This window comes from Pimephales promelas, chromosome 3 (assembly GCF_988280905.1).
Source record: "Pimephales promelas chromosome 3, fPimPro1.hap1.1, whole genome shotgun sequence".
Taxonomy (NCBI): domain Eukaryota; kingdom Metazoa; phylum Chordata; class Actinopteri; order Cypriniformes; family Leuciscidae; genus Pimephales; species Pimephales promelas.
The window spans coordinates 31,174,726-31,198,775 of record NC_142771.1 but is presented as its reverse complement, the minus strand read 5'-3'; the positions used below and the strand labels follow the sequence as shown (position 1 = coordinate 31,198,775).

Here is a 24,050-nt window from a genome sequence, read left to right as displayed (position 1 = left end):
TTTTTTTTCTTCAGTAGTGTAAACAAGCAATTTTTTTTAAGAATGCAGCCACAGTTAAATGCCTTATTTAGAAAGACACAAAAGTCAGTATAAAACAAACAACAGATTCTTTTGACTAAGAAAAAATATATATTTTTTATCTTTCCCAAAATGTGAACTCACTGTTCGTTATATTTCTGCTAAGATTCAAGCAGAAACATTTGTAGCTCACATACTGTATTCTGGCTTGGGAGATAATAAACAAACCATCGCAGTGCTGACTTCATATGTAGCCTACTTTTTAGAGCGTTCCTCAACCAAGTAAACTCGAGGACCGGAACTTACTGTAGAGTTTATAACTTGGTCATCCACTTATATGTTCCGTAAATTCCATAATCATTGCTTGCAGTCAGATCTTAATCACGGGCCTGTAAGCAAATAATTACAGATCTGGGCAATGATGACATTTTGTTTTCTCAGTGCTGGAGCAGAAGCTAATGGTACACAGCATCATTCCACCATTTCACTGCCCTTCTCATCTGCTCACTTTCGTTCATGAAAGCCCTAAAGCCATTGGTTTCACAAGACAATGAACATGAATCTAAAAATGCCTATTAAAACATCAGAAATTAACAGTTTTATCTATGATTACAGCAAATACCATTGTACCATGAGTTAGTTTTGAAATTATGATCTACAAGATATTTTGTGCCGTTATTGTTGATGAATTATTTCAGCCCGATCTCATGAAAGTTCGTATCTATGGCACGAATGTTATTTCTCGTGGCATTTATACGGCAAAAACAGTTTTTGCGTGTATATGGCACGCGATTTTCGCGTACATATGATACGCACTTTTTTGCGTATAATACGCACGAACTCCCCACCCCCCTCCCTCCTAAACCTAACCCAGGGTTTTTTAGTGCGTACCATATACACGAAAAAAAAAACACTTTTGGCGTATAAATGCCACGAGAAATGACACTCGTGGTATAGATACGCATCTTCATGAGACTGTGTTGATTATTTAAAGGACACAGACTGGCTTGAACTCCATTGAAAGCTTCAAATCCAATTCTCAAACATTCAAAACAGCCAAAAACAGTAAAGCAACCCTCTCGGCTTACAGTAGACTAGAGGATTGTTAATTGCCACCAATTAGCATCTGTAAGAAAATACATTAAACAAACATTTTATTCATTACGACCGAGTAAATATTGGCAGTTTGAACATTATGCGGGACACTCTCAAGAACAGAAGAGAAAGCTTAATGCATCTTAGGAACGCTGAAGGATCCCGTAGCCGTAGATGTATACAGTTTACACGGCACGCTGTGTTCCTCAGTCTCCCCTTAATTGGGATTGATGCTGCACCAAATCAAGGGGAACATTATAGATCTGCCAAAGAACTAGAGATGACAAGATTTACTGAGAGGCAATCTAGCCTTTCCTCAGTACATTTCTTATACACAGATAAGCGAATCGTGCAGCAGAAAGGAAAAACAGCCAAAGTAACAGCATTGGTAGTTTTTATTTGGACAACCAAGCATTTAACGGTTTATAAGGTACCATTTTTCAGGGGACTGCAGTGCTTGTCCTCATTGGCTGTTTGTGAACCATGAGTGTTAACAATGTTGTCACAAATCCAAGTTTCAGAATGGCTACAGAAGTCACTAACTGAACTCCTCAATGGATGGTCATTGAACATAATTGGAGGTGAAAGTTGAAAGCATATTTTATGGCGGCCTCTTGCTCAGGAAGTATGAAAACATGGCTTATCTTAAAGAAGCATGTGGTTCAAAGTGGGGATTTAATGTTTAACGGATGAAATTAAATGAACAAGCCTGAATCAAAGCCCAAAATGTCTTCTCTAGTATGTCTTTAATTTTCAAATGTACACCATTATGTCTGTGATGCGTTTCATGTGTGTGGGAGTAAGTATAGAGGGGGGGGGGGGGGGGGGAAATAATGAAGACTTTGTGCATTTCATTTAAGCTGTCCTCTTTATATTGGCTTCAGACGGGAACTTAAAAAAAGAGCTTGTCAAATGCATTACCTGTTCAAAACGATATCGGTCTAAACCGTTTACGAGTTCATTTTCTGAGGCCGTGCCACAGTGCGGTCAAGGAATTGACTTGTGGGACATACTGTATTAATATGACTATAAATCTGCTGCATGCTGTTTGGTGATTCATGATATGCTCTTTGAGGGTAATTTGAATGATTTCTGGAGGGAAAATACACTTACTCAAAGTACTTTTACTGGTTGTGCAAAAAGCACACAAGCTTATCGTCTTCATTTATTCAAGTCCATATTTTGCTCATGAAATTACCATTCAGAATGCTTCATATTCACAGGCATATTCACCTTGTGACCCTCTCAAAAGAGCATAAATGTCCATGGAATTTTAAAGTGCCAGTAATAAGATCTTTTTGTGGTGAGGTTAGAAGGTCCTTTTCTTAATTTAACCATTATGGCAGCAATCAATTGCTGGTCTGTCATGATATAGCAATCTCACTTTATGGTGACATATAATCAAAGTACAAATGGGATTTATATGAGAAATGTGCCCAAATCCATGAGTCAGCTTCTAAGATTGACAAGGGTTTGTGCCATGAGCTATTATTTAGATATAAAATTAATTAGTAATGAAAGATATATGATCCTTTTTCATGGCCTCTGAATCATTAATCTTGGGAATATGTTAAAAATGTATTCTGATGATTCTTATATAAATTTGATGAACGCATGCGAGAAATACCTTGCGGCACAAGAGCATTTGTGAATGAATTTGGAATCAATTCTCATCTTTTGTATTTCCAGGAAAGCTTGTTCATTGTTGGAGCACATGTTCATCCTCAACAGGAGGAAGAAGCAATCTACTGTGCTTTCTTTGATACATTTATTTTTCATTTCATTTGCACAACACATTTTAGAATATCAAAAAAACACTCAAAAATAGCCAATGTCATAATAACAGGTGCAATTTATTTACTTTCAGAGATTTCACAAGTCTGTGTCTGTGTTGATGTCAGAATGCAGAGTTGAATTCATTGCAGTTCTTGAGGATGAATCTTAGATGAAGAATCTAGACGTGTTCTCCCACAGATATGAACATTTTTTTTTGCCCCCAAAGCAGAGAAAACAGAGATGATTCAGCTAAAATGACACAAGAATGAGACTTGTATATCAAATTGCTCTTCAGTTTACTATCTTTATCATTTTGAACTTTTGATGAGCTGGCTGGTAAACAACAATGGCTTCATTCATTCATTTTTTGTTTTTTAGATTTTTTTATGCTAACTTGCATGAATTAACTTGCCTAGCAATTTTTCAAAATCATGAACATTGCTTGAGTTCTTTTGTAACATTATTTTGATGGATGACTCACATTTGGGTAAACTTAAATTGTACATTGAGTCACACTGACATTGTTCCTTTTTAAACTTACTGGTAGAATGCTGAATTTTACTCCAAGGGTAATGAAGCAGTCATTTTTAGAAATTGTTTTGTAACCTCTGAACAACAACAATACATTTTCTTTTGTCCTAAGAAATCTTTGTCTTTTAAGCCCCCAAAAAGTATTCTCATCACTTCATAACATTAAGTTTAAAAAACTGTAGTCACATGGACTATTTTAACATTGTTTTTACCACGTTTCTGGGCCTTAAAAGTTGAAATGAAGTTGCGGTCAATGGAGGGACAGAAAGCTCTCAGATTTCATCAAAAATATCTTCATTTGTGTTCCAGGTCTTACGGGTTTAGAATGACATGAGGGTGAGTAATGAATTACATAATTTTCATTTTTGGGTAAAACTGCCGTGAAAAAAGATTCCTAGAGTTTCTGACGTCACAAACTACCTTGTAACAAATCACGCCAACGTGTCACTGCTGTGAAGCAGTCTCAAGAGAAGACACTATATTTTTCTGTTGATATGAAAAATCAGCTATATTTAGCAATATAGCGGGTGAATAAGGTAATGTATATTACCATGTTATGATGAAATATATGCCTTTCTCCTTGATGTTCCAAGTTTTTCAAAGCGTTCTAAGGATACTGATTGAAGGCAGCTGTCTGACTCTAGATGGCGAACGCAAACATGGTTTGTGTAACATTAGTTATACCTTATTAGCTGTTTGATTATATTAATCTTAATCTAAACCTAACCTAAAGTGTTAACCAAAGCAAACATGATATAAAAAACACATTTGCTGAAGCAATCATGCCATTTTAGCTTGCTTCTTGGCATGATTTAGAACAAATCTTTTTTTGAGTCATTTGGTTCATTCAATGAACAAAATAAATGAAATGACTCGAAAAAAGATTCGTTGGTTCAACCGCTTGGCACGCAGTGAAGTCCATTATACGGTGAAAAATGGAATGTTTTCATCAAAAACCTTAATTTCTTTTCGACTGAAGAAAGAAAGTCATGGACATCTTGGATGACATGGGGGTGAGTAAATTATCAGCAAATGTTTTTAAAAAAGTCAACTACTCCTTTAAATTAGATTTTCCAAATGTGGCACTGGCCACTTTTATCTTTTGACAGTTGTAATGGTTGCTTTGTTAGACCTATAAAACAAAAGCAAAATCTTTCTAAGTATTCCCTGAAGCACCTACCCCTGGTTGAGAATCAAGGTAACAATAATAAACCAATTTAATCTCAAATCACTAACTTTCTTTCACAACTTCATGTGGCTTTATTCAGGCAGAGGCGAACTGACAAACAGCAGCCAAAGTTAATTCTACAGGTCAGGTGCCGACATGCAGAGCATTTTAATTTTGCAATTATAGCAAGAGAGCTGGGGACTGAATGAATGACTATCTAATTATTTAGCTGTTCTTGAAGGGATATTGTCTGTCACGCAACAAATGTGCGGCAGCAGAGAAAGAGCATGTTCCAGGTTGCTGGGTGTATCGTTTTTCATTAATTCAGTTTTCTGTCCAGTCTACTTATTTGTGTTAATGGGCAGAATGTAAGAGGGTTTTACCTCTTGATCCACATTCACTGGATTAGATAGTAAAATGTGACAAACACAGGAATCAATCCATGGGTCCAGCCTGCCTCTATACAGATATCATGAATAGAAATCTCGCTGGACCAAGCCCACGATGAGGCCATGCCTCTAGTGGAATGGGTCCTGATGCCCATAGAGCATTGCAGGTGCTTTGACGCATAGACTGCTGCAACAGCGTCCACTATCCATCTGGACTGGCTATGTTTCGAGGAGGCGAGACCCCTGGTGCGCCCTCCTGGATAGGGATGCAACACCGATCCGCCGGCTTGAGAGAGGAGATCTCTTCTCACCGGGATAGGCCACGGGGCTATTTGCGACAGCCTCACCAACTCTGGGAACCAGGTCTGCAGTGCATAGCCTTTCTTTACTGTGTTCAACACCCAATCTGAAGAGCCCGGGATAGCTTCCCATGCTTTTGCATGTAGATCTCCAGGATCCGATCGCCAAAAACTGTGGGCTCGAGGATCTGTGTAGGAGGCATGGGTGCAGTGCACGCACTCTCTGTGCTGGAAAACGGCGACTCGCTTATAGCGAGGTCCCAGTGGCTTTGGGCGGGGAGGAAATCGTGAGGGGAAGGGGGTACGGATAAAATGCTCTTCAGTGAGTGTGAGTGTGAGTGACCAGATTTACATCTGCAAAACGACTGGCGGGGCGCAACCTTGAAACAGAGCAGGCAGTGAGTGTGTGCAGGCACGGGGACATGGGCACATGTTCTACAATTAACACTCAAGCGGCTTTCGCCAGCTTTATGAGAGTGGGCTCTGTGAGGATGTTTCTACACTTGAAACACGCATGGTGTGAGCCGTATAACCAGACATGATGCTCTTTTCGAGATTTCTCTGAGTCACCGTAAAATAGTCAGTTGTGTGCAGGCGAGTGAGTTGTGTTACCGGCTCGTTGGCTGCGAAATACACATCTGCAGTAGCGGGGCTTAACCGTCTTTTCCTTCCTTGAACTGCTAGGAGGACTTCGCGGGCTCTGGCTTTGGCGCGATCTTAGGCCGGGTCCCCACGGAGGAAGAGGCGGCCTATGACGGCTGGCTGAGCGCGATCTACAGCGGCCGCCCTGTCGTCTCTGCGAATGCGATGGCTGGGCTGGACGCTGGGCGTAGCTCCGTGCACGCTGGTCCCGAAGGCGGTGTGCAGCAGAGTTTGAACGACGCGGCAAAAAGAGATTAATGGCCTGCGTGGTATTTTGCGCCTCCGAGAAACGTTTGTAGCGCAAAGGAAAAGGTCGTCATATTTTCCGTCTTCAAACCAAACTTAGGTCTTCATCTGACAAAGTTGATTTCCCATCTGGCTAGCACACTTCCCATAGTGTTTATGCATTAGGTCAGTAGGCGGAGAGTAGGCGGTCTTTTATGGTTGTGAGTGTTTACACCACAATCAAATGAAAGCAATCAAATGCATTTTTGACTACCTCTGGAGTGGTCAAAAGTGGACAACGTTTTTAGACCACTTGAGCGTTGTCCACTTGAGATCCGGTCAACAAAATCACATCTTAACACCAGGTGTAAACATAAGACCACAAATGACCAAAAGCAAGAGTTTCAAATTACAAGGATTTTACAGGATTAACCCAAAATAAGCAACCAACATTTCTGTTTTCAAAGTCATTTACTGTACATAAAAGAACTCTACGTTTTGAAAAATAAGGAATGAAGGCTTTGGAAAACAAGCTGCAGGGAGAATATCATCCTCCCCCAGATGAGGGCTTATGATGCATGTATGGACATACAGGGCTTGGTGAGAGCATCATTTGCCAAGTAGCAAAACACAAGAAGCATAACTAGAAAATTCACTGAGGCCAGCAGCAAAGTCCCAAACACTAATAATGTAAATTCACTAACTAATTGGCCCCACACCATCTGTTTCCAGATTAGAATAATGAGAACTATTGTGTTTGCGTTTCCGTGGAAGACGTTCGGAGGCTGATATACATTCGTTCATTCAATCCCAGCAGAGTGTGCTCAAGTTATGCAAAAAGCCAAAATATTGGCTGTAATAAATCACAGTGCCATTATGCAGAGAGTTGATTTCATCTGCTTTGAGGGGTTGTCTTTGATAAGTATAGACAGTGGTGTCACATTCTCAGCGCTGCTGATTGACTGATAATTTCCCGCCTGGATGTTCCGGTGGATGCCGACTCCTCATCAGTCTTGCAGATTGTCCTAATCCCTGCACCTCTTAATGGCTGGCTGCACTGTATGATTGTATGCAGATGAAGGAACCTGATGAAGTCATTATGGGCTTATGCATAACTGCTGGCCCTTTGCCGCTTGAGTCCCACGTATTAATGATCTGTGTGAAGGCAGCGCTTATTTAACGAAGTGCAAGACGAAGGAGGGAATTTAATATCGAGTGAGTTGTGCCCACTGATGGCGCCGTTCACGCACACGTGCTGTCTGGGCTGTTGTAGCTCCCGAGTCACTGAAGGAATTAGGCAAGTAACAATGCAAACACACCCACAACAATCTGTGCTGGCCCGGATACAATTTGCATGATGTTGTTTCGGAGCAGGTTGTGCAGGATGCAAACTACCGATCTGACATGCTTCAGTGGGACTGTGGAGCATCACTTCACCACTCCGATCCAATAACCTAAATCGGCTCCTCTTTAACATGCAGAGAGAGCACTTGTCTACTCCACAAGTCTGGATGTATAGCCGCCCAACGCTGTTCTTCATAATTGGATCATCATTTGATGAATAACTGCTGCCATGATCAATAGAAAATGTAAACAAATGTAGACAGGAGGCGTTTGAGTTGAAAAAAAAAGGGCTTTATTCACTAACACTTTCTTTCAAATCTGCAAACATTTTCAGACAGATCATGATCCATCAAGTTCGCACTTTTTTCCTCTAAATTTCCAAACTGAAACCACCACACATACTGTATATGCAAAAATCACATACATTAAAATGAGCTTAAGCACAGTTGGCAATTTAATATATGCACATATAAAAACTTAGGTGATGTACAGAAAGCCCATATGGACACATTTTGGGCACTATGGTATTATGTGCAGCAGGGATAACATATTTTTGTAGATCAAAACTCAGAAACAAGTGACATTAAACGTCATCACACCGAAAAGGTAAAGTAATCTATTCTAAGCGGCAACAGTCTAATCTAAAAAATGAAGCCTACTCGGAAGTGCGAAAAACTGCATTGCATCGAAAATCCAAATGCAAATGTCCATAGACCCCCATGTTAAAATGTCCGTTTTCACAGCATAAATTCATGTTTTTACAGGATGGTCCCATGGACTTTTATTGTGTTTTTCGATATGTTCCGAGTGCCTGACAACTGTGAGGGGGTGAATTTTTTTCTAACTCGTTAGTTTAGATCGTATTTAGATATAAAATGTATGACAAATAAGGTTAACTTTGACTAATAGCTTGATTGAGAGCTGATAACGGGCTGCGCGCCGAGTGAAATTCCTGAAATTTGACGTCTTGGCCATGATCTGACAACACATCATACCACCTCTGTATCCTTTCTGAAAAGATTTTCCAAGATGGCGCCGCACATGCCCCCCATAAACGCTCTCAAAACTGTTCTCCAGAAAGTCTATGGGTGACGTCACAGCTTTGTCCATATTTTTTACAGTCTTCACTAGCCTACGTTTACAGCTTCATCAAGTTAATACAGTGTAAATTCAGCTGAAAAACAGTGAAAAATCAACCTCATTAATTATTCAAGGGCCAGTGCATGTTGGGCACCAGTATCAGAAAAGTTGAGTAGTTTTACTTAATCTTATAACGTTGATATTTACGCTTTCAATTCTACACACTTGAATTGAATATACTAATATATAATTTATAATTTATTTTGTTTTTTTTAATACATGCCTGAACTAACTTTTTCATGTAAATTACATTGTTTTTTTTCTGTAGTATCACCACAAAAACATTTTTATCGGTATATGCAAATTTGCAGGCATGCAATTCATTATTTAGACTATAATGAACTGGTGATGAATGCCCCGTGATGGTCCTCTGTTGAATAACTGTGTTTATTCTGTGAATTCGCTCCAAAAAAAGTGAGTAAATTAATTACACCTTCCTTTTCTGCACCTTGCAATTGCAATTGTCCTGTAAATGCAAACCATATAGTGAAAATTATATATTTGTATATTTCCCCGTAACAGCTTCAAAATTGCTCCTGTTTCGTTGGAAGGTATTTTACCTCACATTTATTTGGATTATTGCATTTAAACAAGGCTGTTTATGCAAATCACAATATCTGCAAATCCTTGGATGTAACTGCACCGATGCCGACTGCAGAATGACAATTCTACTGTCAAAGTACCAACAATTACGGATGGAGAAAGGTTGACTGAGGCATGTTAAAACAATGATAAAGAGTTTGAACCATTATTTGGCATTTGGGGTGGGTGGAGATACTAAATCACTGTCATTATATGTGCACATACACCACAGACAGCACATGTGATTTATGTGCACATTAATGAAAGATAATGTTTCATGGACTTGTGCAAAACATGTTAAGATTAATGCATATTTGAAATGAATAGCAATTGTTCTTTATCTCCACCATGAATTTAAATCACAGAGAATGACTTTGTGACCAGGATGTCAGGGACATAATGAAAGCCAGCTTTCCTGTGCATGACCCTGTTTTAAATCATTTCAACAAGGTACTTTTCATTGTCATTAAGGATTGTAGCTGTGGTGTGCGGTATAGCGGCTCGTAACAAATGCTGTGGTTATGACTGTAACATTGATTCTCTGAAGAGGGATCGAGACGTTGTGTCAACTGACGCTAAGGGAACGTTTTGCGTGATAATGTATTAAAGCAAATGAAAAATCAGTCCAATGGTGTGACGGGATCTCAGAGGCGGGTGACATCTGAACCAGGAAACTATATAATCCGGTTCAAACCCAGCTGCTACACGGTCTGAACAAGTCACTTACAGGCACGTAGGAGATATGTCAGGTGATACAACATCTCATTCCCGAGGTTACAGTCATAACCGAGGTGTTCCTAATGAATGACTGAGTTGAGGACCAGCCTGCCGCATCACAAACGTCTTGTAGCGGAACTCCTGACACATAAGGCCTTAGAGGCCACCATACTCCTAGTAGAGTGAGAAAGAACAGCCATAGGGGAAGGCTGTCCGGTTGACTCATAAGCAAGTGAGATAGCCTCGTCCACCCACTTGCTCATCATTTGCTTAGATGCAGGGGACCCTTTGTTAGGGGGTCCAGAACAAACAAATAACTGTTTGGATTTACGCCACAGGGCAGCTCTGCGGATGTAAGCATCCAAAGCACTAGTAAATTGTGCCTTTCCTGGTCCGCATCCTGGCATGGAGGAGGACAAAAGGCCTGCAGCACTATAGATCAGGCCACATTAGTAGGGAACTTAGGAACATGACCTGGTCTATGATGAAGGAATACTTTGACCATGCCAGGTGCAAATTCCAAGCACGAGGGTGCCTGAAGATCTTGTATTCTTTTAAGGGAAGAAATGGAGAGGAGGAACCGAGTTTTTAATGTAAGAAAACTGGCTGGAACTTCCTCCAGGCGCTCGAAGGGAGCCTGGGAAAGGCCTTGGCGGACAATTGCCAGGTCTTAAGTAACAATAGTGCGCACAGCAGACCTCAGCCTCAACGTGCCACATAGAAAACGAGACACCAAAGGGTCTTTTCCCACAGATATTGTGGAAATAGCTGGCCAGCCGGTCCATATTATATTCCCCATACAGTTCGGCTCAACCAAAAGAGCCAGAAATGCATGAGAGTAGTCTGCGCATGACATATATGGGCAAGACATACACACCGCTCATACTGGCAGAAGTCTAGCCTGCAAGGTGGGAACTTCCAGGTTTTAAAACCTAACAAATGTAGACAGAGAGGCCCAGCCTGCCGCCTCTGGTGGAATGTGCCCTAATGCCCAGGAGGCATTGCATACCTCTAGATTTATAAGCAGATGCGATAGCTTCCACTATCCATCTAGACACGCTCTGTTTCGAGGCAGCGAGACCTTTGGTGCACCAACCAAATTAAACAAAAAGCTGTTCTGAACCCCTGAAAGGGACAGAGCGCGTAATGTAAGCCCTCAACGCCCTGACAGGGCAGAGGAGATTAACATCACCCTCACTACCAGATGCTGGCAGAGCCGAGAGAGAAATGACCTGTGCTCTGAACGGAGTGCCAATAATTTTTGGGACATAGCCGGGCCTTGGCCTGAGGATGACTTGAGTCATTTAGCCGGAACTCAAGACATGCAGCGTTAACAGATAGTGTGTGCAAATCCCCTACGTGTTTTACTGATGACAGAGCTGTCAGAAAAATTACTTTGAGCGAGACTTACTCTAGGTCCACAGAGTCCATTGGTTCAAAGGGGAAAGCTTTCAGGGCCTCAAGGACCAATGAAATGTCCCACATGGGAACCGATGGCGTTCGCGGAGGGTTTATCCTTCTGGTTCCTCTAAGAAAGCAGGTGACAAGCTTGTTACTTCCTATCGACTGACTGTGTGTCGACTCAGTGAACGCTGCAACGGCCGCCACATATACTTTAAACGTGGATGGGGACCTGCCCTTATCCAACAGCTCTTGAAGGAAGCCAAGCAACCACGGGACCCCACATTTTCATCGGTCTGGATCTCTATCGATACACCGTTTGGAGAACACCGACCATTTAGACACGTAAAGCCGCCTTGTAGAGGGAGCTCTGGATTGCGTAATCGTATTCATCACTCCTTCTGGCAAGACAACGGGTATCTGTTGATTACCCATGCATGCAGAGACCAGCGCTCTGGATAGGGATGCCAGATGCTTGAGAGAGGAGATCTCTCCTCACCGGAATTGGCCAAGGGGCTGTGTGTGACAGCTGCATCAGTTCCGGGAACCAGATTTGATTCTCCCAACGCGGGTCAATAAGGAGCACCGTGTGGTGCATTTCCCTGATCCTCTTGATTATCTGTGGTAACAGAGAGAAAGGAGGAAAAGCATAAAGAGGGAGGCTGGGCAAGGTTTGGGCCAGCGCATCCTCATTCTTTGAAAAGAACAGCGGGCAATGAATGTTGTCTTTTGATGCAAACAGGTAGACTTTTGCTTTGCCAAAAAGGCGCTACAGTGACTGGAATGTTTGGGGTGCAGGGGAACCTGGGGGAACATGGTCCCAGGATAGCTTGTCTGGGCCGTCGTTTAGCTTTCAGCGAGCGCAGGAGGTGCTGAAACCAAACGAGAAGGCGTTCTGTCAGACAAGAAGGCATTCTGTCAGATGGCAGAGTCTCCTGACACCACCCTGACGGGTTATGTAGGACACCACAGACATGTTGTCCGAGCGGACTAGATCATGGTGGTCCTGTATGAACAGGACTAAGCGCCTGAACAGGTTTTCGACCATTATCATTTCCTGACAGTTTATGTGGAAACGTCTCTCTTGGTCTGACCATAGGCCAAAGATGGTCTGCCCTTGAAGAGGGTGGTACCCCGCTGGTACCAGTCGGCCGCCAACCAGAGCTAAAATGCTGCTCTGAGTAACTCTGATCTGTTTGCGGCCTGAGGCCAATGCCTGGTGAGGCACTCGGACGCATGCGCAGCAGACCCAGCTGAAACACAGCCCAGTTCAATGCCAGACAGCCCAGCATTTTCAGGAATGTTTTCAGAGAAGTCCTGCTGCCCTCCTGGAAAAAAGCGGCCAGCTTTTGGACACAGCGTGCATGCTGTGCTGACAAGTGGGCCGTCATGGACACAAACGGGGAGACACTTGGGAGAGCGCCAAGGAGACATGTGATTGGAGCCTCTTGGAGAATGGTGCGCTCCAAGATTTTGAGAGCTCAACATGAAGTTCCTGCAGAAACGGCGCAGATCTGGAAACGGGCGGTGGGCAGTGGCTGTGGAGGAAACAGCCGTGGAGCCTATTGGGCATGGGCTCCTTAGGCGGTGACCAATCCAAGCCGAGTTGGACGACGGCCTTCGAGAGGAGGCACAAATGTTCAGCGTCCACGCCAGCCCGAGTCCTGCTGGATTCCTGGACCGAGGAGGAGGCGGAGTGATAAGAACTCCACCACTCCTCAATATCCGATGCCAGGATGGAACAGCTGTCACCCAGGTCAATTCTTTCAACTTTGTCCCCTGAGGCGGCGGCAGTGTGGGCCGAAGACGGCAGCTGTGCGTCCGGAAGGGGCGGAGAAGGAGAGTGTGAGGTTGGCCGGAAGCAATCCGGCGAGCCCTTCACCGTGATCTCAGTCTCCGGTATCCTCTGCGAACGGCGCTGCTTGCGGAGTGGAGTGACAGCAACCGTGGTGAAGGCTTCAAGTCGAGCCCACAGGGTCGACAACAGAAGCACTTCACAGTCCATGCAACCTCCTGAATCCAGGGCGAGGGCTGCGTGGTGTGGGCCCAGGCAGAGAGTGCAAATCACGTGGCGGTTTCCGGCGCTAAGCGGGGCTCGGTACGAGCCACAGGAAATGTAAGGCATTTTGAGAAAAGCGCTCACGGTCTTTTAGAGAAGGAAAATGTCTCAGTGCGAACACTCACGAGATAATAGCACAGTAAAAAGGATACTTGACGCTGGATGGTTGGCCAGTTTCTTCTTCAGGCGCTGTCATCTGCTTTCTGGTCACTAGTTTCAACGGCGGATGGCTTCTCTTGCAGTCCAGCAATGCGGAAAGCTTGTTGAAGATGTTGAAGACGCTAAGCCACCCCCCTTCTGGTGGGCTGTGATGTGTAGAGGGTGCGAAGTCACGCTCGAGGCTCAGTGATAGGCTGCAGCAATTGCTGCAGGGGAGCCAATGAGCACGCGAGATAGCCTGTTCTAGGTCTGCTGGCTGCGGCACTGCGTTGAAAATATATGAAAAATTAAGGATTATGCTTATGCTTTGGCTTCAATATCTCGAGAAAAGATTACTTTACCCATAGTGTTAGCTAACTTACGCAATACGAGAGAACCTGTCGTAAGAGAACCTGTGCTGTTTCCATTATACGCCAAAGCGCCACAGGGTATAAATCCACAGCATATTTCAAATAGCACTTGTGCTATTAATGAACTGTTGAAATTGACCTTTTTTTCTGAACTCCAGCCAATTAGGACAAGGGCAGTGCAAGCTAATACAACAACTATACAAGAAAGAATGTCATCGGTTGTACTTTTTATATAGTTCACCTAAAAAAAAAGATTAAAGATTATTTACTAAACCTCATGTCATTTCAAAATTGTTTTTTTTTTTTTTAAAGTTTATTTCTTTTTCATGCATTACACAGGGCTGAAACAGGCAAGCCATCAAAGAGGGCAAAGAATATTCACTATATTCAATAAATTATAAATCTTCTAATTTTTGGGAAACATACTGGTCAACTTTCAAAGTAACACTTTTTACATATTACATAGCATTTTTTGTTGTTGTTGTTGTTGTTATAATAATGTTATAATAATGTATGATTTTTTTCAATATATACATATTTAATGCTCAAGAAACATTATAAATCACAATATCACCATATTAGAATGATTTCTGAAGGATCATGTGACACTGAAGACTGATGCTGAAAATTCAGCTTTTGCATCACATGCAAAAATTACACTTTAAACTATAGGGTATAAAACAGTTATTCAAATGTATAACAATATTCCACAATATCATCTTTTTACTGCTTTTCTGATCGAATAAATGCAGTCTAGGTGAGCATAAACCCAGCAAACACAGAACATTCCCCTAACGTTCCCCAAATGGTCCCACAAGGTTATTTTTTTTGGGAACCAAACAAGAACGTTATAGGAACTTTCCATGTAGGTTATTTCTAGGTTCCATTTTTATAACATAAGGAGAATGGGAACGTTTCCCTAACCTTAAGGGTTAGTTCTAAGAATGTTCTGGGAGCCAAAAACTAACGTTCCCAGAACCTAAATTTGTTTGCTGGGAAAGAGTCTTAAATTCATGATTCAAGGATATTCAAGTTGTTAAAGGATAACAATGACAACTTTTCAGTGAATAACATCTGACATTTTCATTACATTTTATGCTTTAAAAAGCTATATGTGGTATGTGGTACTTTTCATTCTTTCTTTTTTTTTTTTAAACTTGAGCTCTCCAGCAACCTTCATTGCAATTGCATCTTCAGAATTGTTCCATTTTGTGTACCACAGAAGAGTACAAGGCCAAAAATGTTTAGATAGAAATGAAGTGTAAATGATGACATACATTGTTAGATAATCTATTCCTTTAACTGACTGCCTCCTCCCATTTGGTCTGTGATCTTCATTGATCAAGTGTTTCCCAGCCTCTGCATTTCTCTTCTCTTGTAGGTTTAGCAGCAATTCACTGACTAGGCAGGAGCAACGACAAACCAACACATCACCGTGAGTCACCCTGAACTGTCGAATCACAGTTAAATAGGTAGAACTTTTCTTGACATGAAGGGCGAGGCTTTTTGAACTGCCCTGAAAGCGTACTTCGCAGTTCGCACTAACCTGCCTTGTTTTGATTGGAAAATATGCCTAACTGTCATAAATAGCACAGATGTTTTCACAATCTGAAAATGCTCTTACGCATGAAACAGAATGACGTCTGTTAGAACAGGGTGGGCTGATGTGGCTATAAAAGAATGATGAGCGCTGATCCACTCTAATGTTACCATGGTGCAAACAGAGTTGTACTCAGTGTGTCATCTTTGTTCGGCTTTTCAGTCCACTGCTTCCATATGCTGCATTCTTCACACATGAGAGCCACGGGGGCCTGAGACAGGACAGGAGCTGCTCTCAATGGACATGTCCCCACACTCACTCTGTCTCCAGGGCTTCCGGCGGGTACTATGTGTGACACTTCATCCACATGGAGCACTGAACCTTTCTTCTACAAATGGGTTGTAATCTTTCTCAAGAATGACACACCTGGAAAACGCTTTGAACAGACCGTGGATGACAAGTGTTGTCCGAGAAGTTTTATGCACAGTTTTATTTGTGGTATATTCTGCTGCAGCTGCACGAGTCATTCATGGTCATTAAATCAAGTATACAAGGTGACAGTAAAATTGAAGCAAGTATAGTGATGCACAAAATAAGACTATAGTGTCAGTTATAATCATTTAATAATGAATTGATGTGAACTGCTTGAAAAGACTTAAAAAAACAAGTTGTTCACAAAGCAGACAGATTGCATCTATTTTTATTACCACATTTGATCAGATTACTCGATTAATCAATGGAATAATTGGTAGAATACCCGATTACTAAAATAACAACGCATTCTCACCCCAAGGCATCACCTTTTGACCATGCTTCAATATTTGACGCTTTAGGCGCCCTTCAGCGTCAGTTAAATGACGCGATCCAACGGCATCATCTAACTGACGCTAAAGGAAAAGGGGTAGGGTTACACGCGATCCTAGGGCATCATCTAACTGACGCTAGAGGGCGCCTAAAGCATATTGAAGCATGGTCAAAATGCTTCGCAAAATGCGTCAGTTATGTGACGCCTTGGGGGTGAGAATGGGCTGAAAATAAGCAGCCCTACTCGGCCAGCCTCACTCTCATCACTTCTAAAAGGACACAACAGACAGGAATAACAGAATATTAGAAAACGTTACTTTTGTTATATGAGAAACCAAGGGTTGAACCGGAACAAATTCCCACCTACCAGGATTCCGTTTTCAATCAATCAATTAATGAGTGGCTTGTCTTTGAATACTAGCACAGCCTTATTCATCCAAGACTCCTACATCCAGCAGTAGGCTACATCTTCAACCGAAACTCCCACATTACTAACACGTCTGAATGACAGGGATGATGCTCCCACAAGGCCCGATTTCCAAATTCACAACTTACAGAATGTTTTAATTTAAGTTTTCCCAAAGTTATAATGAAATAAAGAGAAAATTAAACAGACCATTTTTAATTTCCTTCTCACCAATGCGCTAACTTCCCACTTCCCATGCATGCACCAGAGAGAGAGACACCATAACCTGTGCAAAAGTTAATTTTATTTATCCTATATAGTTAACGGAAGACTGTGCTTACTTGCGCATAAAAAATCTCATAAAAATAATTTTAAAAAATCACTAAACAAGATGAGAAAGTACTTCAGAATTGAATCTCCAGCATTTGTTGCTTACTTTTGAATATATGCAAAGTTTGTGCAGCAGGTCCCTGATGTTCCAAACATTGTGGTTATATAATGCAGATATAACCACTCGTTTGAAGTTAACACCAGTTCATTCAACCTATATTCTCTGTTTTATGTTAATCACTTGCCGATTGTAAGATAATGCAAATGTTTGCTGATGGCCAGAGTGAAAGCACCTCCCCAATAGCACACAGGAGGTGATCCGTGTCACAGCGCGATGGCATATTGCAGTGCAAATCATACACAGAAAAATCAAAGATATAATCATGCCAACGGATGAGAAGAAAGCCTTCGCAGCATGACATTATACAGCCATGCCCAGCAGTAGAGTTTGTCCCTATCAATTAAAATGTACGCATCTCAGAGCAGGAATGCCGATCTGAAGTGCTCTTCTAAAGGTCGGATCAGTTTGCCAAGTGACATTGGGTGCACTTTTAATTAGTGCATGTCTACAGTTTTGCTCATTCATTAGCAGCCTATGGACATTTGTATCTTTTAGTTTGGACAGTATCTAAGTAATCATTCATTAAACTTCTCAAGCTAAATACTGTAGAGTAATACAACAAAGTGCTAAATGACAACCATGGCTTTAATATGCTGTTTACTTAATCAAGTTATAAACATTTTAGCTTGGATCTCACACTTTTTCTTGGCGCGAATGAGGCGTGGAGCGCGGCGCGGAAGACGCGAACGATGATCCCCACGCCACTGTTCTGCTCTCCAGAGTAAATACAGAGCGGTAACTCTCTTGATGAATGCTCAGTCGACATAAAAACAATGGCCAACGGATTTCGATTCTGACGCGCGTAAATTTCGCTTCAAACTTTTGATTTTATGCGCGCCAGTTTCGCTCTTGACACGCGAATTAACACAAACTGGTCAAGCGTCAAACTAGACACGTCAGGCGTGAATTTGACGCGCAATTCGCGTCCGGTGTGAACGTAGCATAAAGAGCATGTCAAAGTGTACTCTCATAAACTGACAACTAAAGTAACAGCAAACCTATGCAATCACTTGTAGTTCATTGTGTAGTTCCGATATAAAAGACAATTTATTCTCAAGAAGTATTAAAACATTACACTTACACTACTAGATTTCAGTATACTTACTACATTAAGTTCCCTATACTTGGAAAATATGCTTGAAATTGACTTGATAAAATTCATTTGAAGTATACGTCTACTTTTTTTTATAAGGGACTTCAGATGATGTAGTTATCACATCTAGCATCTGGCTAGCAGGGCCATACTAATCAACCTTGATTACTTGATTTAAAGTTTCATATGCACTTGTTTTTCAACAGTGTTCCAACATTTGACAATGTCGACAGCCCTCATTGAGAGCTCTAGTCAGGGATACCATGCCATTCATTTATTAATTCTATATCTCATAAAATAAGCAATTTAGCTTCCAAGACGCTTCAGTTACTTTCCCTAAAGGTCACAGTTTGACAAACAGACACTTAGACTAACTACCTATATCACATCGGATCAGGCGAAGTGAAAAACAAAAACATCCTGTTTTCGAGGAGCTTTAATTGACTGTAGTTACGTGTAGCTGCTGAGTCATTCGCATGAAAAGATCTGCTATGCACAGTTGAGTTCTTTCACTTTTTGTATTCATTAAAGATGGTTCTTTCACTTGTGTATTCATTGAAGATGACACTTTTGTCATACAGTATAGTCCTAAGAGTTATCCATTCAAGTTCTGCTTTTAATTTTCAAAGCGCTTGCGTCAGATGGAGGCTGAGGTGTTTAGAGGTACTAAAGGTCTGCTGAGTTAGATGACCGTTCAGATGACTTCACAAAACCCTCTTATTTTCACCACCTGGTGTAGATGAACCGATCTGTGCGGTTTATTTGGCATTAGATCAAACTATATTTATACCTTTCCAGATTTCCTCCACAGCTTGGCCTCCTTTCTACCCAGGAGGTTCTAGCCTTTTGAATCTCATCCAAGAGAAGATCGATAAGAACGACCAGGCCATTAATTTGTCATTATGTAGACTATATTGTTACAGTAAATGGAAAGTTCTGCAGTATGCGTATGTGTAATTACTCCCGATCTCTCTGAACAAGAAGCCTGGCTTCATGACTATACACTTGGTTAGTCAAATACAACATAATCTCTAGCATCTGGTACATATTACTTCATCCATGTCCCCTATGGGTCAAATGTTTGGACTGATGTGGATTTTTATATTTTACATTTTTCTTTTAAAATGAGCCAATTCATTAAATTCATCGAATCTTCCTGTCATCATATTTAAAGAAATAGTTTACCCAAAAAGTAAATTAGTGCTTTTTTACCATTGTTGTCCCAAGCCTGTATGCTATGATTTTATCTGTATGTACAGTATGCAAGTCAAAAATGCAGTAAAAACAGTAATACTGGAAGATATAATGATAGGGCAAAGCAAAATTTAAGCTGTTATTTCTCCAGTATTGGCTAGTATTGAAGTTTTGCACTCCAATACTTTATGATTGACAAGCCGATCTCACTAAAGTGACTCACTGTGTCATTGAGGTAACATTTTCCAGGCAGAAAACATAAAAGCTTGAGCTCTGAAGAGTAACTGCACTTGTGACGGAATCGCATAATAATTTCTGCTTTGCTTTTGTGTTAGAAACAATGGCGTGTGGCCTGAAACAGTTGGCATATCTTTGAGCAGATGCTTCAAACTGAAAACAAAAAACAAACAACAACAGCCCAGCAATGTGTAAAGCTGTTTGAGGCTAGAATATCACCTGGGTCAATTTCTCAATGCTGTACCTTTTAAACTTCATGTTATATTGAAGAAAATCTTGTTTGAATTTTTTTGTTTTCATTGAGCAATTTTACATTGCTTCATAAGAAGAATGCGTTTTCTTTCTTTCTTTTTTTTTTTTTTTCAGAAAACCAAACCGATTGGGAACTTACTGATTTCTGGATTGTATCATCTACAGTAATACAGCCAGCACAAGTGGCTCACTTTATTTCATAACTGTCCTTACAAAACTTAAGCCCGTTTCACACAGAGATTACGGAAAATACACGGATAATGTGACCCGGCATTTGTCCCGGTATTGTTTGATTTCGTTTCATTCACACTGCCAGTGATTTGCCGGTGATTTGATCTGTGAGAGCGTTCACACACAACCCGTAAATATCCCGGAAAGACACATGACTTTAGGATGAGACGTGTAACGTACGCATCGAAAACATGTACACGCGCACACCGTTCCACAACGATCTCAGCTTCAGCTTCATAGTGAGGAGCTCCTGGTCTCTGCTTCGTTCCAGTTTGCAGACATTTGTTTGTTCTTTCTTTGTTGATGACGAACACAAAGATAGTCCACTTCGTGTATACGGACAGGAGCCATCTTTGAAAACAGTCTCGATAAGTCGAACCACGAACGACGTGCCAAGTGAGCTGAACTGTATGAAGTTCAGCGAACTTCTGAACTGTTTGAACGGTGTTCGTGGTTCGACTTGTCGAGACCGTTTCCAAAGATGGCTCCTGTCTGTATACACGAAGTGAACTGTCTTCATAAAGTATCTTCTTATTAAACGGTCTGTAAACTTACAAAGTTCTCAATGCTTCGTTTTGCATGCAGGGACCCTCATTATGTTACCGTGTTAGTGTGGGGCTATTTTGAGCCGTGTTATTTGTATTAACTAGCGATTTCTTTTTACCTATTATATGCCCCCATACACTAGCGTTATATGCTGAACAGTTTTAGAGATGTAGCGCTCCCCTCAGTATACTGATAAGGGTAGGGCTTTTGGGCTCTTTTAATGTTTCAAATGTTAACCCTGATTAACTCAGTTTTAGATATTCTCTTGGATCTCTCTGTTAAAATACTCACTTGAACTATTTTAAACCTATCTATGAATTTACCCCTTTTAAATTGAGTTTTTAATAAAGCTTTTTAACCAAAAGTGTCTGTATGTCTCTCTCAAAATAAAAAGATAACCTCTTTGCAGATAGGAATTAAAATAACACACCACAAGGTTTTAGAAAAATATATCTCAATTATTTACTCAAAAAACAATTATATCCAAACAAAATAAGAAATTAAATAAAATAAGATTGTCCTTTGTTTTAAACCCTCAACACAAAATATCCCTCTTTCGTAAAGGGAAATATACTTAGTACTATAATTTATAAATGCACAGTAACAAGTTAAACCCCAATAACCTGCAAATGCATTAATTCAGCAAAACTCAAATACAACAAAGTCACTTAAAATTAATATATTTTGTGGGCCCACAACACCTTAATGAAATCTAAAGCCGGCAGCCAAATGATTATTAAATAAAATACCGTAGCAGGCCTGATGTGGTGCTTGTGTTCGTTGTGGCCCAAAACTCAATGGCCGCTTCAATCGTCAGTGAGCAAACAAAATAAAAGAAAGATACCTCGAGTTAATGTTTCTGTCCCGTCTTCGCCCCAGTAATCACTCGAACAGGCTCAGCATCCGATTAGCATTTCCACACGAACTCCGTTTGTTTCTCTTTTCTCATTCACGTCTCCAGCAAACTCACGAGAGAAATCCCAGTTGCTCCAAACTCCGTCTGAGTATCTTCCTTGTCTTCAGGTCGAACACAGCAGATAAACCCCTCGAAATGTTCAACGGAGGGACTCAAACTTTAACTAGAAAATGTCCTTCACTTGTAATGAACAGACTTACGTTAGCATTAGCAGTAGCACAAAAGTAAACAGTCTCTGAACTTCGTGTAGAAATTCATCCCGCTTCACAATGTACAACTTGTCACTACTCACTGGTTGTTGTGCAAACAATCATCAAATACGAGTTATACACTGGCTTGTACACTACTGATTCACAAATTAACTCAGAACATCTCTGAGTCACGCTCACTCGTGTGCTTCACTCTCTCGAACTTTTTTTCTCTCTTTCCAAACGTCGCGCTCACTCCACCCACCTGCGCTTAACCCCATAAATGCTGGTTTAGACAGTTTTCAGAAATACATTATCTCTTGACTAAAACAATAAACATAATTTTAAAACTGCTTTTAACATTTTTATAATAACTTTTCTTTTTGCATGTTTTTCAACCTTTTTAAATCACACAACTTTTATGCTCTAATTACTAAATGATAGACCTACAACTAACATCACTTATAACTTTATGCATTTTTAACCCGGGTTACAGAGATAACACTCTTTACATTCGATTATCATGAAAACAAATCTCAGAGAACGGTCGACCAATGTGTTATTAGACCAAAGGTTCATTTTGCGCTATAGTTCTCCTTTGAGCCCCTTTCACACAGCGCTTTGATCCCGGGAAATTGCCGGGAAATTGCCAGAACGCCTTCTGTTTTTGTAGAAATTTGTTCGTCCTTTCTTTGGTGATGACGAACACAAACTTTCTTCTAAGAGCAACAGAGTCGCGCGATGGCACGAGCGTCATCACTATGACACACCCCTTACGGCATTGGTCCTGGCTTTTGTTCACACAGCACGCGTTCCAGGACTGATTCCGGCAATGTTACTAGGTCCCCAACCCGGCATCGATGCCGGTATCAATCCCAGGTTGTGTTTACACAGAAGGCGTTCTGGCAATTTCCTGGCAATTTCCCTGAATCAACGCACTGTGTGAAAGGGGCTTTACTGTAAGCAAACTTTTTAACCTATAGGCTATGGGTTAGCAAATTCCCAAAGTAAAAAAAGAAAAATCAGCTGAAATTGGCAATAATACATTTTTATTGAATGGATGTCATGAAACAGAGAGGAGACACAGAGGTTAGCGTAACAGTTCTTTATTAAAGGGTTGGTGGTGATCGGGAAGATCTTCAGACAGGTGAGTGAGGGCATTCAAATGACAGTCACTCACACTTAACTGACAAGTCTTTCTACTTTGAAGTTGAAGACGAGCACGATAAAGATAACAGGTCCAAGGAAAAAAGCGTCTGGAAGAGGATGATAAAGGAAGGTGTATAGTCAAGTAAGTAACTCTCGTGTAGAGACTGATGAGACCTGAGAATGAGTGTGTGTGAACTGGGTTCTTATATTGGGTGCTTGATGAGGGTGTGATGGGTTCTGGTGACTGGGAACGAGTGGGTGGAGCTGAAGGACCCAGCGCTGATGGTGTGTTGGTTGAATCCGTGACAATGGAAAAGAGCAGCTTTGGTATTTTGTTCCATGTAAAAAAAAAGTCATAATGGCTTTCATTAAGGGGGTTGATGATGTCAAGCTGAAAAAATAAATCAATAAATAAAAATTCACTGTTTTCCCGAGAGATGCTTTATAGATTAATTTAACTCCATGATTGATTACACTTTCCATCATTATTCAACCTAATTAAACATTTTATTATGTTATTAAAACATTTTTACAGCAAAATTTAATTTAATTCTGCTTGCATCAATGAATCATTATTTTCTTGTTTATCCCTGTAAAGCTGCTCTGAAACAAATAAAGCGGACCTGATAATAGATGTGTTTAACAGATATTTACTTTCAGAACTTTATTAACTAAGGTAGCATTTCTGTAGGGATGAAAAAAGCACCACACACGTACACTCATTTTCACAAGGTACCTCATTATCCGTACACAGCACATGCTTGAAGTTTTGTCAGTATTTATCGTTAATTACTTGTCATTTTTTGACTGTCATTCTTTCTCATCCATGCAGGAGATAAAGGCCCCATTTACACTGCATGGTTCAAGTGACCCAAATCCGATTTTTTTCCTCTCATGTGGCACAGATCGTATATGACATAAGCAGAAAAAAAAAAACAAAAAAAAAACATGGATTCTGATTTTCTCAGATCAGATTCATGCCTTACTCATATCTGGTAATAAATCGGACATAAATCGGATACGCGCATTTGCGTGTGTCATGTAAGCAGGCAAATCGGATATTCCCCAGTAAATGCGAGTCGTACGTCGTTAAAAAAGTGACATCAACACAGGTGGACATCACCAACTGAGATCACATGACGTATTAT

At 40.9% G+C, this 24,050-nt stretch overlaps 1 protein-coding gene across 1 annotated transcript; it reads right to left on the bottom strand.

Moving 5' to 3' along the window:
• Positions 1-7,526: 7,526 nt before the first annotated feature.
• LOC148982044 (uncharacterized) lies at positions 7,527-21,977 on the bottom strand. The gene is made up of 2 exons (XM_089128741.1): positions 21,494-21,977; positions 7,527-13,809 (listed from the first exon to the last, which is right to left on the bottom strand). The coding sequence occupies exon 2, from the start codon at positions 13,450-13,452 to the stop codon at positions 12,715-12,717; it is 738 nt and encodes a 245-aa protein (XP_088984867.1). The 5' UTR covers positions 13,453-13,809; positions 21,494-21,977; the 3' UTR covers positions 7,527-12,714.
• Between the last annotated feature and the right edge of the window lie 2,073 nt (positions 21,978-24,050).